Source organism: Ceraceosorus guamensis (genome assembly GCF_003144195.1).
Source record: "Ceraceosorus guamensis strain MCA 4658 unplaced genomic scaffold IE81scaffold_5, whole genome shotgun sequence".
Classification (NCBI taxonomy): Eukaryota; Fungi; Basidiomycota; class Exobasidiomycetes; order Ceraceosorales; family Ceraceosoraceae; genus Ceraceosorus; species Ceraceosorus guamensis.
This window is the reverse complement of record NW_020290000.1, coordinates 356,070-372,729: the sequence shown is the minus strand read 5'-3', so window position 1 is coordinate 372,729 and position 16,660 is coordinate 356,070. Positions and strand designations below refer to the sequence as shown.

At 55.8% G+C, this 16,660-nt stretch overlaps 6 protein-coding genes across 6 annotated transcripts; 3 read left to right on the top strand and 3 right to left on the bottom strand.

Annotated features, from left to right (window-relative positions):
- Positions 1-1,908: 1,908 nt before the first annotated feature.
- Positions 1,909-3,183, top strand: IE81DRAFT_191582 (hypothetical protein). Its single transcript, XM_025510802.1, has 2 exons — positions 1,909-2,418; positions 2,930-3,183. The coding sequence occupies exons 1-2, from the start codon at positions 2,024-2,026 to the stop codon at positions 3,021-3,023; spliced, it is 489 nt and encodes a 162-aa protein (XP_025372618.1). The 5' UTR covers positions 1,909-2,023; the 3' UTR covers positions 3,024-3,183.
- On the bottom strand, positions 3,061-4,134 carry IE81DRAFT_191607 (hypothetical protein). Its single transcript, XM_025510803.1, has one exon. The coding sequence runs from the start codon at positions 3,997-3,999 to the stop codon at positions 3,343-3,345; it is 657 nt and encodes a 218-aa protein (XP_025372617.1). The 5' UTR covers positions 4,000-4,134; the 3' UTR covers positions 3,061-3,342.
- A 135-nt stretch (positions 4,135-4,269) lies between these two features.
- Positions 4,270-6,209, top strand: IE81DRAFT_309120 (hypothetical protein). The gene is made up of 4 exons (XM_025512391.1): positions 4,270-5,099; positions 5,289-5,419; positions 5,486-5,628; positions 5,727-6,209. Exons 1-4 carry the CDS (start codon positions 4,732-4,734, stop codon positions 5,904-5,906), a joined length of 822 nt encoding a protein of 273 aa, XP_025372616.1. The 5' UTR covers positions 4,270-4,731; the 3' UTR covers positions 5,907-6,209.
- On the bottom strand, positions 6,110-9,107 carry IE81DRAFT_339389 (hypothetical protein). Its single transcript, XM_025515573.1, has 8 exons — positions 8,122-9,107; positions 7,977-8,048; positions 7,861-7,899; positions 7,215-7,781; positions 7,091-7,120; positions 6,862-7,009; positions 6,388-6,779; positions 6,110-6,285 (listed from the first exon to the last, which is right to left on the bottom strand). The coding sequence occupies exons 1-8, from the start codon at positions 8,702-8,704 to the stop codon at positions 6,176-6,178; spliced, it is 1,941 nt and encodes a 646-aa protein (XP_025372615.1). The 5' UTR covers positions 8,705-9,107; the 3' UTR covers positions 6,110-6,175.
- Positions 9,108-9,501: 394 nt separating this feature from the next.
- Positions 9,502-10,796, top strand: IE81DRAFT_344759 (SNase-domain-containing protein; the record flags this gene model as incomplete). The annotated part of the gene is made up of 5 exons (XM_025515842.1): positions 9,502-9,833; positions 9,951-10,176; positions 10,285-10,314; positions 10,383-10,606; positions 10,715-10,796. The coding sequence occupies 5 exons, from the start codon at positions 9,502-9,504 to the stop codon at positions 10,794-10,796; spliced, it is 894 nt and encodes a 297-aa protein (XP_025372614.1).
- Positions 10,797-11,413: 617 nt separating this feature from the next.
- On the bottom strand, positions 11,414-15,267 carry IE81DRAFT_191504 (hypothetical protein). The gene is made up of 5 exons (XM_025510801.1): positions 14,338-15,267; positions 13,890-14,246; positions 13,738-13,824; positions 13,085-13,655; positions 11,414-13,014 (listed from the first exon to the last, which is right to left on the bottom strand). The coding sequence occupies exons 1-5, from the start codon at positions 15,076-15,078 to the stop codon at positions 11,495-11,497; spliced, it is 3,276 nt and encodes a 1,091-aa protein (XP_025372613.1). The 5' UTR covers positions 15,079-15,267; the 3' UTR covers positions 11,414-11,494.
- Positions 15,268-16,660: the final 1,393 nt, after the last annotated feature.

Genomic DNA, 16,660 nt, shown 5'->3' with positions numbered 1-16,660 from the left:
TGCATAAGCATCCCACGATTAGAAAGGCGCTCAATCGCGAGTCACGAATCGCAATGACGAAGTCGAGACTGAAGATGCTTCGCATTGACCCACCCACCCACTCTTGCGAGTATCGTCACGGCAAGACGCGAAATGTGACTTGGAGGTCGTACGTGCCCAGTGACTGTTGAGTCCGCTACTCAAATCAAGCCGAGAATAGAATGCGAATCGGCCAGGCGCAATGAATTGGGGGGGGGGGCAAACCCGCAGGCGTGTTCGAAGGGGCGTTGGAGAAAGCAGACGCCTCAGATACCGCTCGCAATCTCTGGGTGCTGTAGCAAGAAAGGTCAGTCGTGAGTCCCTTCGATCTTGGATGTCTGCTGTGACAATTGTACAGTCTGAGTAGTCACAGTAGATTACAACCACAATCTTGAATCTGTGTGGATGGCCCCGGAAGCGAGGTGTGAATCAATCTGGATGCATGTGAATGCCTCATCAGAAAGAGTAGCAAGCTGAGCAATTCACAATTTCAACCTGAATCGTGAAGATTCAAATTCAAGATCGATTCAAGATTCAGTCATCCGGTGCGGTACCGCACCTTGATCGCTGAGTTGTTCAAGTCTACTATAGCGGTCTCGTACTTTTCACACAAGAGAGAGTTGGTCGACCGCTGTGGTTGGACGATTCATGATGGAGGTCGCTCAGCTGCGCAGCAGCAGCAGCAGCAGCAGCAGCCTCGCTCCACCGCCAACAGGCTGCTCTGCTGGTGGTACGTACGGGGCTGCTGCACGGCGATGAGTCAAAGTCACGAGTGGTCGGTTGTGCCGCTCTGTACGGAGCACGCGCTGCAGACACTCGTGACTCAACTCAACTGTACCAAGCCATGTCATGCAGCCCTCTCCCAGGTTGGAGGACGCTAAGTGCGCTCGCTAGACGCGGGCGACCTGTCTGGCGTGAGGTTGCGGGGAAATAGGCGTATGGCCGACTTTGCTGTTACTCCGACTTCCGGCTCACGTCTCGCTTGCTCGCTGGCTTCTGGAGAGCCAGTCGTGAGTCGTGAGCGATTAGCAGCGGAGGTGTACAGTAGGCTGCAGAGCGAGCTAGAAGATTCAGTGGCTGGGAAAGGATACAATGATTGGATAGACATACCCTTTCGCTTTCAGCTCTGGCATTTAGAGACGCTGTAGAGCATGAGACTTGTAAGACAAGAGCGGCATCACGACTCACGACTGTGACTGGGGAAACGGCGCGGGGACTGTGGTCGACTGAGTTGCCATGCTCTTGCCTTGCCTTGCCCTGCCTGCCTGCAGTTCAGTCGCGAGTGAGTATGTACCTACCTGTTCAAGCTGATGATGACATCCACGGCGCTGCTGGACAGGCAAGCGTGGTGTGTGGCACACTGCTTGCGAGGCTGCAGCGGACCGCTCTGGAGCAGCGCGCGCGTCAAGGCCATGCAGACTGTGACTTTTGCCCCGCCTTTGAGACGAGACTCACATGCATCAAGCAAGCAACAGCGAGCAGCAGCAGCAGCAAGCTAGCTGCATGGACCTGAGCATCCATCCATCCGGCTTCCAGCTAATAATAATAATAACAAGTCGTCGCGGAGTGTGTGTGTGCACTTGATCATAACAGGCGTGCTTACCGTTCTTGGGTCTTGCCTTGCTCTTCTTTACTTTCTTCTTCCTTTGCACCACGCCATCCGCTCCACAATCAACCTCATCACTTCGAAGCACCTTGCTCGGGCACTGGAATTCGTCCCCTCGCTCATTCCACTGCACTCGCGCTGAGTCACCGTCCGCCCCACCTCTCTGCATCAAGTGCTTCTTGGTGCTGTCACCCCACTGGGGCGTGTATCCATCCGCGCCGCCGAGGCCAGCTGTACATCTCAGAGATCTGAACGCTCTGCTCGCCGTCTTCAAGTCGGGCTCTCGCTTGTCCTGCGACCGTTCCAGGGATCAACCAACATCCCAGCTCAGAAAGACCTTGGCCGAAGCAGGCGCGCAAGAGTTGCGCCCTTCTTTCGTAGCTCACTAGGTTGGGCAAGATGGCGGACAGCTTCAGGCCATACCCTGCAAAGGGCGAGGAGGCGAAGGGAAGCTTCAACCCGATCAGTTTTCTCTACGAGTCCATCACCAAGGGTCCCTTCCACTTTGCCGGCCTCGTGCCGCACTTTGTCATGATCTTCTACGCAGCATACAGGTTGGGCGTAGCGTACGGATTCGTTCCCACAAACAGCGCAGCCGTAGCGCTCGGCCTGATTCCGCTATTGCAAGGACTTTCAGCTGGAGCTTTCGTCGGGTGTCTGGTGCTCCGATACGGTCCCCTCGGCCAATTTCTGCAGACCAAGGACAACGAGGGAACAGCAACGGATTCGGAATTGCGGCGCATCAGAGGTGCGGACATTGGCATCGCTGCAGCTGGCTACGTGGTCCTTGCGACGTGAGTATGGCTGAAGCGAGCTAAAGCGGGATTCCATAACGGGAGAGCAGGCAGGGCAAAGCCAGCGTGAATGCTTGGAAAGTGTTTGCGCGGTCCAGCGAGCCTCCCTCGGCATCGTGCGTGTTCGCGATGGCTCATGCGGTAGTGTAACTTGAAACATCGCACTCGACAGGGCTGTGCTGCGTATCACAATTGGCCTTTCCCAGCCGAGCTTCGGGCCTTGCACGCTGCTTCTTGCAAGATACCTCCTTGCTGGCACGTGTCTCCCCACGTGCTGCATCTGCTTCCTTCCTCGAGGAGCAGATTCAAACACAGCGCTCACACGCATTACTGCGTCTGCCATGCGGAAGCCGACGTGACAAGCAACCGTCGCGAGTCACCTCTTCACGGCGGATCCTCTTCTGGCAACGAGGGAGCTAGTTGGCGTGCTCACAAAGACTGCGGCACTGGAGCGCCCAGCAGCGAATTTTGTTGCCTGTCTGGCTGACCCTCTTGCTGCACTTTGTTTCAGCACTATTTGGCAACATCTTCCCGACGCAGACACTCCTGGGGTCGCAGCGCTGAAGAAGACTGCAGAGAGGCTTGGACTCTCCGGCTCGAGCTGAGCTTTTGCGCGACCAGCGACGAGATAGACTTCCGGCAGTCAAGCTCACAAGTGCGTGCTTGCGTGATGCGAGCAGTAAGACTTCCTTTCTGGACCCGCGGCCGCTCAAGAAATCGGCGCGCCCGATCCATTCCCTCTGGGTCGTCTTGTTCCTCTCTGACTCTCAAAGCTCCGACTTCTTAACTCGGCATCCGACGCTCCTTCTGCTCGAGCGCTCTGCATGATCGCAACGCGCAGCAATAAATCAGCCATCGTTGCTCAGGTTCGTGGCGTGTCTTGTGTGACCGCTCCCACCCGCATCTTGATGGGCACCGACGCGACTAGAAGCGTCGCAAAGGTGGTGCGTGAATAGGAGAAATAAGGCTGCAATGGCCGCTCCGTGCGTCCTCAGAAGAGGAAGAGCATCTCGTCCGCACGTCACGACTAGCGAGGCAAGGTTCATCGTTGCAGTCAGAAGACTCGCAGCTTTTTCTGCTCGAGTCACAATAACAGCCTCGGTCAAGCTGATCGCTCGCACAGCGCAGCGCGCGGCTCTGTGCAGCCCCGACGTGGATGCCGCATTCTCGATCGCTTCCCAACTGATCAGATGCGCGCCGGACTGCCTGACTGTGCTTGCATCCCTGCTCTACGGCAGAGGCCGAGGCGGCAAGTGGCTCAGTCCCATTTGCGAGAGAAGCTGAGGAGGCGTTTCCTAGACTTGACCGCTCAAAAAGGCGCTTTGAACAGCTGTACGGGATGTGCGTGCAGTCAAAGTCACGTTGTTTGCTTGATGGCGAGACCACGTCGGCGACCTTTGGGCAAATCACAAGGTGCTCAAGGCCGCGGAGGCACTCTACAACGAGGGCCTCGCGACTGAGCAAGTTTCGCAGGGTCAGCTCAACGTGCCAGCATGCAGCAGCAGCAGCAGCAATAATGAAGCTTTCGACGATGCGTATGATCGCCGCGCGTGCGTATAGTGCGAAAGGAAGAGCGCTCATCGCTCACCTTTCGCCTTGATCGACGGCTTTGCTATATAGCGCCTCACCACAAGCACACGCGTGGTGCTGCTTGCTGCGCCGCATCTTGTTTGGACTTGGGCTGAGCGCGATGGGCGCGCGCGGTCAAACACAAATTGCGCCCTCAACCTACATCAGCTGCTGCTCGATGCTCGAAATTGCATATGATGCGCGCATATATGATGTGCTGAAGGGTGCTCCATGCTGTTGCGATGCATGCCCCGTGCACAAATGCGGGCGAGCGCGGGCCCTCACGCCATCGTGCAGAGAGGAGCGCCAAGCTCATCGGTGCGAAAGCAAGAGCTGCTGCATCGTGCATGTACGCGAGAGTCACGAACGCTTGTCCGCCCAGAATCTTTGAACGTTTCTTCGGTGCCAGAACGAATGCTGCCGCGGTAGTCGAATGACCCCCATCTATAGTGACCACCGCCTAGCGCTCGGGACTTGCTCCTCATATCATCGCAATCGACACTGTCTCCTCTGTCCTTGCCGCACAATCGAATCTCTCACACACCATTCGTTACCTGGCAAGCAAGGCCGTCCGTGGTACAGCCTGGCTCGAGATAAATCCGCCCTCTTCGAGCCTTGCACGGCGTCCGACGATCGTGTCACGCAGCACGTAAATTAGCTTCATATCCCGTCTTACAGCTCATACAGGCGCTCGATATCCTCCCCGAGCTGGCGGTACAGGTAACGAAGACGTCGTGGAACGATATGCGATCAAACTCATCCTCCTGCGGCAGCACCTTCTTGCCACCTCGCTTCGTCCAGCTGTTCCTCTTGGCAGCTCTCGTCCTGCTGCTACCATCATGGCTCTACTTGTCGCGTCCTGCGCAAAGCGGTGCCCTAGCTTCTCTCCGTCTCGGCTCTTTACCCGATGGAGCTCACACGGCTTCCCAGCTGGCCATCCTGCATCTGAACCCTTCTGCGCGGCCAACGGCCCAGGGCTCGCAAGGCAGTGGACCAGACGACAGCGCCGGCAAGGCTTTTGTGCCAGGCTTGCCGGCGGCAGTGCTACAGGCGTCGCAGGGTACTTTGTATGGCAAGCCGATCATGGCAAAGCTGGGTAATGAGTCAGCCAAGTGAGTATTCGAATGACTTTGGAAGGGCTGTCGGAGGTTGCGCGGCTTTCAAGAGGTGACTTCTGGATGCCAAAGATGGCAGAACTTTCTCGCTGGCTTTGGATTCTTAATCGGAAGTTCGTGGCAATGAGCTTGATCAGGCAATGCTAAGTCATTCCTCCTCGTCTTCCCTTTCAATTCGTCTATCAGAGCTGAGCTGGGCAGGGCAACGTGGAAGTTTCTGCACACCATGACACTGCGCTTTCCAGATGAGCCAAGCGCATCAGATAGAGAGGCATTACTCAGTTTCTTTCATCTCTTCAGTCGACTGTATCCTTGCGGTGAGTTTCTCGTCATGCAGCTCGGACCGGCGCAGCGGAGCTGACAGCTTCTTTGATGTCCGACAGGGGAATGCGCGGAGCATTTTCAGCAGCTCTTGAGAGACTTGCCTCCTCAAACGAGCTCAAGATTGGCAGCGGCAGGTTGGCTCTGTGCGGCTCACAATCGGGTTAACGCAAGACTAGGCAAGGCGGAATTTCCCTGCGACAAGGTCAGCATCGCGCAGCGGTATCAAAGGCTTGCGAGAACGTGAGATTTGTATGCTATTGCGTCGCCCGCTGACGTTTCAGCTCGTCTATTCTGTTGCAGCTCGACGAAACATACGATTGCGGGTGCGGTCCTCCCAAGAAGACATCCAAAGTTCCGCCTACCCTGATACACCCAGAGGAAGCGGACGCGAAGGCCAATCACTCGCAAGGAAGCGAAGACTGGGGCGAAGGCGGAAAAGATTACGTTCCGCACAGAGGCGGTCGACCTTTGGGGGGCTAATAGCCAACCGATCGTCCTCTTGTGGTCGGTGGTGTTTGCTCACTGACCTTCAATTCAGCACATCTCTGTTTGTCTCAGCATCCTGCATCTTCACTCAATGTCACCATGATGTCACGCGCTACGTCGATTTCGCCTTCTCGTCCAGAACAGTGGGCGAGACTATGGCGCCGGAGGCAGCGAATAATGTGCCTCGCTCTTCGTAGGCTGGCTGACTGGCCCGAACACATTCAGGATTGCGGGTATTTGTGAGGCACATCAAAAAAAGCGCCCTATTTGCAATCATTGGGCCATAGGCGCCTAGGCCTCCATACCCCTAGAGCGCTATGTCTGGGGTTTTGAGGAAAGGCGCGCCCATCCGAGGGTGATTTGCCGATCGGGACTTTGAGGGCAAAAGCATGGAGTGAAAGCAAGTGGCCAGTGGAGTGGGTTATTAGCTCAATGGTCCAAATAGCTGTGGGGTGCTAGCATACTCGCAACTCACGAAGCCAGCCGTACCACTCATCGCCTATGACCTGCTTAAAGTTTGTCCATGCAGGAGATGCTTCCCTCCCAGCTGTGCTGGACGTCTGGTTCTTTTCCGCTCCATTCGCATCACTCTGATTAGCATGTGATGCGCCATCAAGCCACCAGAGGTTGCCTTCCTTTTTCACTCTTCCCCACAGGCTATCCCATTCCTTCCTGATCTCGTGCTTCTCCTTGAGGTGCAAGCCTTTGCCACCTTGACCTCGATCCGAAAAGTAGGCGTCGAGCAAGGCCGCCTCTGTCGCTTTGTGCCTCTCAAATGCCATGTGTTCTAGAGTTGTGCTGTTGATGGTGTACATGTATGTGTGCGTTGCAAAAAGCGATCCGGTGAAGAGGAAGAACATTCCACAGCTGAGGCAAGTCGTACAGAGGTCAGAGCTAGTGATCGAATACAATCAGTCGTATTGCCCGCAGACTGGACCCGCGAACTCACAGAACAAACATGCTGATGACAAAGCCGTCCACTCTCCAGTCTCGATAGGGTGAGTCTGTAACGTCTTGTCCTGCCACACCTCTCGAGAACAGAACAGCTCCGCTAACGATCATGAAAATCTCCCACATGGTGACCCAGGTGACGAAGTCTGCCGCACAAGAAGACAGAATGTGGAGTCAGATTGCCCTTTGCCGGCACGATGTCACCTCGTTGTGCTGCGCGTGCTCACTGTAAAAGAATTTGATGTTTCTTGCGCCCACTGCAAATGATCGCGGGGTAAGGCGTGTACCGTTTCAGCCGTCTGCGAATGCATGACGGCACCGCAGACCTCGTTGCGTGGACCCGACACTCACCACAGCCTCCGACCCAAGGACAATGATGGTCCATCTTCAGCACGCATGTTCCGCACCTCCTGCAATGATGAGCTCTGGGTGGCCTGACCCTGCAACACCTATGGCAATAGCGATTGACAGGCGCAAGAATGGGCCTTGGCGGTGGCATGCGTACAGGCCGGGGAATTAGCCCTGTAGGCGGGAGCGTCGAAGAATTGCCGGCTGGAGCTTGTGCTACTGGCGCATTGCATGGCGGAATAGCTTGTTCGGGCTTCGTCATCGTTGGATCTTCTACGCGCGAAGCTGCGATAGCGCTCGCCGCCATCGGACCCACAATAGCGGGCAAGCTAGGATCGACTGGTATGTCCTCTTCGCCGGGCGCAGAAGCACCTCCGTTGTGTGGGTCGTCATTGCGAGATGGATTTCCAGCTGCTCCGTCTGCTCCATAGGTCGCTGGCTGGGGCGTCGGCACCCACGGGGCATCGTAGTAATACTCATCTGCGGCGGGTGGAGGACAGTCCGAGACTCCTACATGATCTCTGACGTAGCCTGGCGGTGTGAGCATCGCTTTGAGGTAAGTCCACAGTGCTACAGGGGAAGATGAGGGCAGCAGAGTGTCAGACTGGACGAGACGAGTGCAAGCCTTGCACAAGACAATCATACTCACTCATCAGCATCAGGACCGTCTGGGCCGCAAGCAAGCCGCCTGGAATAGACAAACACACAAGGCCAGATCCAGTTGTCAGACCGCCGTGCGCATGACCTGCAGCGCGAGTAACGCACCTCCTGTAGCTCGACTTGTCAATGCTTGATCGGTCTGACGAATGGCTGGAGCGCACAGCCTCCAGACGTGTACTTTGAACGAGCAAGCAGAAATTTCAAACATGTCAGCAACCAAGTGGAACGCGTTGAAGCTTGAACTGCTCACCAAGGTAGACCCAAGCAATGATGATGAAGACCATAGGTACCATGCCCTTCCTCACAACGATGTGATCCGTTCTTCCGTATCCTGGCTCACTCGGCAGGGTGGCCTTGCCCGTACCTGGCGCTTCTTGCTGAACAACCTGCGAGCCTTCGACAGTGACACTCCTAGCTTGACCATAGAGCCTTCCTTGTTCCAGCTCTGAAACGGAGCCGGTCTCGAAGCTGCCTCTCCTCGCTCTCCTCCTTCGCTGCCGCCTTTCGATCTCCTTTCTCTCCAGATTATCTGACCATTCCTCTAGGCCCATGCGGCATTTTTGTAGCCCCCGTATGCAACCGGGCATGCTCTCGTCGACCCCTTTTGGATGTCCAGAAGTTGCGTTAGCGTTTGCTGTCGACCCAGAAATCGGGGAGCCTTCTGTCGGCGCTATTGAGACGGGGTCAAGCGCAGCTCCAGAAACGACCCTCTCATCCGCTGAGGCAGCTTGTGTGAATGCAATTGCGGGCGCCGTCGACGTTTCAAAGGAGTGGGCAGTGCCAAGAGAGGATTGACCCCTAGCCCTATCATTTCCCGCGTTCGAGCCCTCCATAATTGAAGCAAGAGAGGAGTGCGAGGAGAGGCACCGTTTGAGCTTTTCCTAGATGCATGTGAGGTGGCAGGTGCGGCTCGTTGATCCCCAAACCCACTCCAACAGTCCCGGGCTCGGGTGCGGCGTGCCACTCGGAGCGTCTGAAAGGTCAGAAGGCGGTGAGGCTTTCAAGATGCTGAATCGATGAAATGGAAGCTGAATGAAAGCGTCGCGCTACACACTTTGAGCCCTGCTCTGCTGTGCTGACTGGGCAGTGAGAGCGGACTGTGCAACTGAAGGTCTACGAAAGGAGGGCAATCACGAATCACGAATACGGTCAGTCACTGAGTGTCAAAGCGGCTGCATGTTTGTTTGGGTGTTGCGCGTATGCATATACGCTTGATTTGAGGGCGCGGGGGATGTGTATCGATCGTGAATGAGTGTGAGTGTGCGCGCGTGCACCCTGCTGGGGCGCATACAGCCACCCCGACATCCTCAGTCACGAGTCGACATCACTTACAGACACCCCTATGGGCATCCGCACACTCGGCCTCACCAGTCACCACTCGTGACTGCCAAGAACATGCAGGCAGGCAGGAGCGTTCAGCCAGGTCCCCGCAATCCTGCCTCCCAACGCGTCACATTGCTCTTGTAGGAAAGCCATTCTCGACTCAAGGAAGCTGCTGCTTAAAGGGTCTCACACACCCGCGATGAGGTGGTCCTTAGCTGGTATCAGTTTAGATGGGAAAGGGTGTAGCGGAGAGGAGCGATCGCCACCAGCTGGACGACTCCGAAGGACTTTGGAGCAGACCTTCAGGATGGAGAGACCCGCAGGACCGTCTGCGCAGCCTCTGCAACAGCAGATTGTGGGCCACGATCTGCTGGTCGCCTCTCCGCTCGATTCCATCCCTTCCGCCAGCCAAGCGCTCGCGGCGCTCAACTCCACCATCGATAGGCCCATCCTCTCCACCTCATCCGTCACCATTCGTGATCTGACCAAATCTCCTACGGCTATAGCTGTCACCTCTGTAGCTGCCACGCTGGGAAGCACAACCCTGTACTGGCGGTACTTTAGACGGATAAGGAATGCCGAGCATTTGACGCCTGCCACGCTAAAGTGGAGAAGGACGCTGGTGGGAAGGTGCACCAGGTGAGGTATGGAGTTGAGATGTCGGCATGCTGGATCGACATGGTCGCGAAACCAGCCGCGCACACGTTGGCTGCAAAGCTGATCTCAAAAATCTTCTCCTCGTTGCAATGACTACAGCGTCGGAGACGCAGACGGTTTCAGGCTTTATCACCAGCCTCCTTTTCCCTTTCGCTTGCTCGCACCAGCTCCACACTCACCGAAATCGGATCAGACGCTAAGCGTGAGGATGGCAGGTGCGGATGCTCCTGAAAGCGGTCATTTTGGCAAAGAAGCTCAACCATTTGCGAAAGAGGCCAAAGAAGAGTTGAAGAGGCTCGTCGAGGGCAAGACTGTATGGTGCGAGGTGAGTGAAGGACTCGGCGCGAATTGCTGCTACTCGCGGCTGCCATTCAGATGCCAATCAGGCGGTACTCTGTTTTCACAAGGCTGACTTGTCCCTCGACCCATCCAGGTTGCACACGTCGATCAATACAAGCGCTTGGTAAGTCCCTCCCAGCCGCTAGTGGAGCAGCATTTGGACCAGCTATGACTGACCATTGCTGCATGCAGGTCGCAACGCCCTATGTCTTGAGGTTTCCTTACATCTTCGGACGGACGAATGTGAGCTTGCGAATGGTCAAGCTGGGTTTAGCCACGGTGTACACGCAGTCAGGAGCAGCCTACGCCAATGCTCGATGGTGGCAGAGACTGTTCCGCAGCGCTTCAAAAGAGAAGAAGGGCAAAAAGACTTCTTGGGGTCTTAGGCAGCTCGAAAAGGCCGAAAAGAAAGCAAAGTGAGTCTTGCTCATTGCTGTCTACTCAGACAGCGGCTCGGAGATGCAAGCATTCCCTGACTCTGTTTGATGCTCCACTTGCGCTCTTGCGCGCCTGTGTGCAAACAGATCGGCGAAGCGGGGAATGTGGAGCTTGGGCGGTCGCCTCGAGAGTCCTGCCGACTACAAAAGGAGACTGAAAGAACGATGAAGCTGCCGAGTCTTGGTCCTTGACATTTCTACACGCTCCCAATCCTAGTCGCTGTTGCCTGTGCAAAAGTGCGACGTGACTGTGGGCGTACAGCAAGGTGCCTACGATACCGATGATGCGGGCCAAAGGCGCACTTCGCCTCGTACTTATGTATCTTTCCAGCGAACATGACTGCAAGCGTGGCACCGCACACACATTCCGAAGATCGTCATGCAAATGTCTTGCGATTGGCGAGATGAGACATGGGCGAGACGACGTGGGGCTGCGTTGGCGGTACGTGAGGAGACATGGCTTGGCAGACCCGAAAGCGAGGTGGCGGCTTTCACCTGCCGCGAGCAGACATGGAGATGTCGCGACCGCTGCCGAGACTATGCCGGAAGCGCGACCAGTGGCAGCTTGTTGGTTTGGAAAGGCTTGAAAGGGTAAAGGGGCATGTAGAGTCGGAGCAAACACGTGATAGAAGTACAAGGGGAACAGGAAGGGCAAGAGAAAGAAGTGACAAATTGTGACTTGGTCAGACATGCGACTTCGGTGCATTCACCTTCGACGCATGTCTCAGCCGGAGGCGCGTATGCCAATGCTAGCTTTGAGCACACCAAACGCCAGCGCTCGTCACTCCAGATTTTGGGGTATTGCTGAGAGATCCGGGGACGTGTTGCCGAGTGCAGATCACAAGATGTAAGGTCTGGTGGGGAGATCTAGACCTGGACCGTCACAATCAACTGCACGTCTCCCCCTGAGTTTCTAGCTTGGTCAAAGGCCATCTGCACGTCGTCTTCGGCCTGCATGGCGACGCGATCGCCTTCATCATCGATGTAGCGTATGCGAATGGCTTGCGGATCGACTTTGCGCCCATCAATGTCGCGCATCTTCTTGGCGAGCTTATCCATGAGGCCCAACAAGCTCGTTGTCGCCAGCACCACGACCACGAACGTTTCGTCGCGGTAGTGGACCACGAGCTTAACGGCATTGGAGTGCTGATTTTGCGCGTGTTGAGTAGGTGTGGAGTTGGCAGTCGAGCGCGAAGATGACAAGCCATTGCTGGAAGGTCCGTGCGTGACCGGAGAACTTGCAGCTGTTGATCCTGGTACAGATCCGATGGAGTGCACTGAGTCCATGGTTGAGATACTGGAGGAGCTAATGCGCTTGTCTTGGCCGTTCATGTAATGGTTCGGCGCTCGGATCGCTTGTGGCTCTGCAAGTCCCACGTTCACCAGGTGCGGCGGGTATGGAGCGCGAGGCACAGGTGGAGGTGGCTCGGTAGCGCCCGGTGCGCTGAACGCCATGGGATTGCTCGCAGACCTGCTTCTGCCATGGACGCCGCCTCCATTCGCATTGCTACTCTCCATTGCGTGTGCAGTAGAATCAGCTCTTGTTCGCATCGTGAGGTGATCAAGATGCTCCACAAGATCTCCAGCTTCATGTCGGGCAGCGACATCCCCTCCAGCTCTTGCAGGTCGGTGGAACCCTGTCTGCGCTGGACCCTGTGCATGTGGGTAGCCCGGCGCTCGAAGCTGTCGGCTGCTTGACGCTTTGCGAAGTTGTTGCTCTCGCTCTTGCAACGCAGTCACTGCTGCAGCTGCAACGCTCGCTCCAGCGCTACCGCTGGAGGACGTGGACTGCCGGCCGGGCAAGGGAACAGCCGGTGAATGGGAGCGCCACTGCGTCAAGACTGACGAATCTTGGTCCTCCGTCCTAGCCCTTGGTCTGCCATCTGAAGACGTGAAAGAGATCTGCCGATCTCGGTGCTCAGCCGGAGTGGAGTAGCGGCCTCCGAGTGGCGTGGAACGGCCACCTGCGAAGCCAGATGGGTTGGCATGGTCTCGCAAGCCCTCGATCGTATCGTAGTCTACCTCGCCGCTGTCCATTCTGCTCTGGTAGCTCATCTGGCTATCAGCACGCGTAAATGGGAATCCGGTACCCATCTCAGTCAGAGGAGTCTGAGGAAAGTGCGATGCGGGTCCGGCCGAGCCTGCTGTAGACCGTCTGCCATTCAGACCAGCTCCAGTTCCAGTCATATTTTGAGCGGGTGACAAGATGCCTCGCTTCAGCTGATCGGCTTTGCGGGCGGCCTCGAGCTCGATGCACCTGTTCAGCGCAGACAGCCACTGCTTGAGCTGCTCCTCGTTCTTGCACTTGAGGCTGAAAGACTCGTGTCCAACGTCTCCTTTCCACCATACCTGCAAGGCATGTGAACCTCCTGGGAGGCCAGATACAGCTATTTGCAAGCACGACCAGACACATTTGTTAGCATCATGTCTGTCTGCACATGGGCACACTTGACTCACAAGCAACTTTGGAGTGCGCTTTGGCCCCGGACACGTTGGCCATGAAGATGCGCCCTTTGAGTTGCAGCGTTGTCTTGGGCTTCTTGCCGGGCGGCGTCTGTGCAGCGGTCGTCTTCTGCTTGAGAAGACTGTTGCTCTTCGAATTCTTCTTGTTTGGCTGATTAGGTAGGATTTCCTTGCAGCACAGCAATATTCTCTCGAACAAGTAGACATGGTACTCGCGCTCAGTGTCGCTCTTGGAGACCACGAACACGTCCGATAGCAGCAAAGGTCCGAAGGAGCTAACCAAATGGCCTTTCCAGTCCTCGACTCTCAATTCCAGCTCTCGAAGAATCTGGATGTTCTCCTGCAACCTTCGGGTCTCGTTGACCTTGTCGGTGATTCGCCTGATGACCTGCAGGCCATCGACCAGTTCTTTGTAAATGGGTGCTTGGGGTGACGTCTTCTTCTGCAATTGCTCGAGGAGCAACGGATACTTGCAGATGCGCTGCACTGGTTTGATCAAGAACGTCGGCAGCTCATACGAAGGATCCAAATAGCAACCCTCTGCTGCTGGCAATGCTCTCAATCGCTGAAGAGCCAAACAGAGGGGCGAGTGAGCCAGACGGCTCGGAGGGAGGGCTCAAGTCGCGTTATCTGAGCGAGCTTCTCACCTGGATATTGAGAGCCTCTGCGCTGATGATGTCCAGAGCTTGCGCGTAATTCGCACAGAAAGGTTCGTACACAGAGAATTCTTGTTCCTGCAGGGATGGACGTCAAGCGTGTGAGCATGTATGTGTGTGGCAAAACGGTCTCGAGGACACACCATGGTCTGAAAGACGTGTCCAAAATGCTGCTCGTCCGGCGGTCTTCTGGCATTCTCTTCAATACAAATTAAGAAGCGACGGTTCACATCTACCAGCGTATTGAGGTTGCCAAAGAGGTTGTGAATGGTGTCTGGAGGCAGAATATCGTTCTGGCCGAGTGCCCGCGCGTAGTTTTGCATTACCTCAAGATCCTGCACGTACTTGCGTTCAGTGTCAAGCAATTCTCGGACGATCCAAGCGCGCTCATCATTGGGCTTGGTAACATCGTCAAGGGCCGACGAAGGGGCATGTGCAGACTCCACCAGGAGCCCCCTGGCCTCGAAGACGTCCAAAAGCTTGGAAATGCATCGTACGACCTATCCAAGCGCCGAAGATGTGTGCGGTCAGTCTCGCGTGCCTTACGTTGTCATGCCGAGCTTGGCCCAACGAAAGGCCCAGGCAACTCACTTTGACAAATCCATTCGTATCGCTGAGGTAGAGCTGAGTGACTGTGAAACAGTCGTCTGGATCCCAACTAAGCTCATTCTGCAGCGCAATGATGAACTTCGCTACTTGCTTTTTGCATTCGTTCGCATTGCTAGGATTTGCGCCGGGGTTGATTGTCAGCGGAGCTCTCGGGCCCAGTCTGTTGAACAGAGCGCAGAGCGGTGCACCAAGTCGGAAGAGTTGCCAAAGTTGTGATACTACGTCGGTCGATTGCACTGGTCTGAGAGCTGTAGCTCCATCCCGTGGAGGGCTAGATGTCGCGTTCCCAGCTGCGACAGATTCGCTCAAGAACGACTCGCCAAAGCCTTCTACAAGCCAGAGTCTATCTCTCAAAGCCAGACATGCTTGATAGAGACTGCCAGCCGCCACAGCAGGCTTGTTCGCAATGGTGTTTGCGGCCAATGGTGCTCCGCTCATCAAAGCGGCGCCACCTGGTCCAGACATCAGACTCGAGCCGATGCCTCCGTCCATACTATTGGAGCTGTGTCCTCCCGCTCCTCCAAATCCAGGTCTACCTGGAACGCTCAATCCTCCCATGCTGCTGTGCGGTCCGGTACTCCCTACAAAGGCGTGAGGAAGACTTGGCACGGGGGACGGTGCCATCCCTGTTGCTCCCGACCCTGACGGGTCACCGAAGGGTACCGATCCTCCACTAACGCTCTGCTTGCGGCCCGGGCGGAAAGCTGATGCTGTCGCAGCCATCTTTAACTCGACGAATGTCGGAGTCAATGGACTTCGCTGAGAGCTCACAGAAGTGTCGGTGGTGAGCAGGGAAGGCGAACCGGTGTGGTGTCGTCAAGTAGCACTGTGCTGTATGCTCGAGTAAGATGAAGATCAAGCTGAGCTGATACCTCTCTTTTCCTTTGATGTTGCTGTTCGAGCCTTGCTGATGGTCTCTGGGATTCGGAAGTAGTAGTAGCCACCTGTGGCTTTGAAGTGCTGATCTCAGGGATACTCAGTACAACGTTCGACCTGTTGACATAACAAGAGTACCTTGTGCGATATTCGAGACGAAATGAGCGCGGAGCTCCGTGATGGGAATGGTAGCTGCAACGTGTGGGACAGGGGCCGGTCGCACGTATTAGGGGACTGCTGGCGTGCCGCAAAGTAGGGACGCGCTCGTTGCCTGGTGCCCGGGGCCGAGCCAAGGTGGTGCACTGTCCAGAATGCTGAGGGAACCTAGCTGTGCGAGCGACGATGGCACTAGCAGGTACGGGGTAGCAATTGCTGTGGAGGATGCTGGAGCAAACCAGATGGTATAGAAGGAGATGGCTCTAAACTCGTCAGGGGATCCAGGCACTGGTGACCTGGCTACGACTGACTCTGATCGAGCTTGTTGTGAATTGGGGCTATCGCTCATATGTTGCTGCCTGCTGCCTGCTGGATTGCTTCCTGTCTCCAAAGAGTCACAGTGTCCTACCGCGCTGCTGATGACCAGCATATCAAAGCACGCGTCGCTCACGCCCCGGAGCAGGATCAAAGCAGCATGGCTGGCATGCATGCATGCAGCATGCAGCCGTTGCTTTTCTCTCAATTGGGCGCTTGGTCACTCTGCATGCCGCAGAAGTCTCGTGCGTGCGTTTGCGGCGCGCGCGCGCGCGAGAATCAAGTGCGCTGCTGCTGCACTCTCGCCTCGGTGACTCAAAATTGACCATAAATCTTGACTCGATCATCGCGTCGGCCGTGTTTTCTCCGCCTGCCCCTATATAGCTTAAAGCACCACAGGCGCAGCGGCAGCAACAGCAACAGCAGCTGCGCTGGGGCCTACGGCGCAGAGCCAACCCTCGAAATCTGAACTCAAGACCGCTAACACGCGGCGCCGTCCACGGCACCATGTCTGTACTTGACTCCCTGCATGCATCATGCAAACGCACGGCGGCGACAACAATTAAATACAACACGCGCTCACCATCTGTTGTGATGGTGCACTTTCGCTTCGAATCGCAAACCGTGCGTATGCCTTCATTATTATATGCTGGGATTCCGACTTCGGAGGCCGCGTTGTCTGCTGTGGATCAAGCTTCATCAAAAGGGTAGCCTGAAAGCCAATGAGCGCAAAGGAGCACTTTCTTCGATCTGCAAGTACCACGACGACTATGAAACTCACGCTATGTCCACACGATTATCGATGATCAATCAAGTTTGCCCGCGCACTGCAGCGAAGCTGGGGAAGATATTGTTATGTGCATTAAAAAAGATTGTGATTCACGATTGACCATTCGTGATTCAAGATGAGCCGCCACTTGGCATTTGATCCGTTCAAGTCTATGTGAGTGAAACAGTC

Bases quoted from the DNA above. Each gene is read 5' to 3' on its own strand.
- IE81DRAFT_191582 (XM_025510802.1), top strand. From the start codon at position 2,024: ATGGCGGACAGCTTCAGGCCATACCCTGCAAAGGGCGAGGAGGCGAAG. The intron at 2,419-2,929 runs GTGAGTATGGCT...ACTTTGTTTCAG, and splicing joins GGCTACGTGGTCCTTGCGAC to CACTATTTGGCAACATCTTC.
- IE81DRAFT_191607 (XM_025510803.1), bottom strand. From the start codon at position 3,999: ATGAGCGCTCTTCCTTTCGCACTATACGCACGCGCGGCGATCATACGC.
- IE81DRAFT_309120 (XM_025512391.1), top strand. From the start codon at position 4,732: ATGCGATCAAACTCATCCTCCTGCGGCAGCACCTTCTTGCCACCTCGC. The intron at 5,420-5,485 runs GTGAGTTTCTCG...GATGTCCGACAG, and splicing joins CAGTCGACTGTATCCTTGCG to GGGAATGCGCGGAGCATTTT. The intron at 5,629-5,726 runs GTCAGCATCGCG...ATTCTGTTGCAG, and splicing joins CGGAATTTCCCTGCGACAAG to CTCGACGAAACATACGATTG.
- IE81DRAFT_339389 (XM_025515573.1), bottom strand. From the start codon at position 8,704: ATGGAGGGCTCGAACGCGGGAAATGATAGGGCTAGGGGTCAATCCTCT. The intron at 8,049-8,121 runs GTGAGCAGTTCA...GCTCGTTCAAAG, and splicing joins CATTGCTTGGGTCTACCTTG to TACACGTCTGGAGGCTGTGC. The intron at 7,010-7,090 runs GTGAGCACGCGC...CTTGTGCGGCAG, and splicing joins AAACATCAAATTCTTTTACA to ACTTCGTCACCTGGGTCACC.
- IE81DRAFT_191504 (XM_025510801.1), bottom strand. From the start codon at position 15,078: ATGGCTGCGACAGCATCAGCTTTCCGCCCGGGCCGCAAGCAGAGCGTT. The intron at 14,247-14,337 runs GTGAGTTGCCTG...GCGCTTGGATAG, and splicing joins ATACGAATGGATTTGTCAAA to GTCGTACGATGCATTTCCAA. The intron at 13,656-13,737 runs GTGAGAAGCTCG...TTGGCTCTTCAG, and splicing joins CAGAGGCTCTCAATATCCAG to CGATTGAGAGCATTGCCAGC.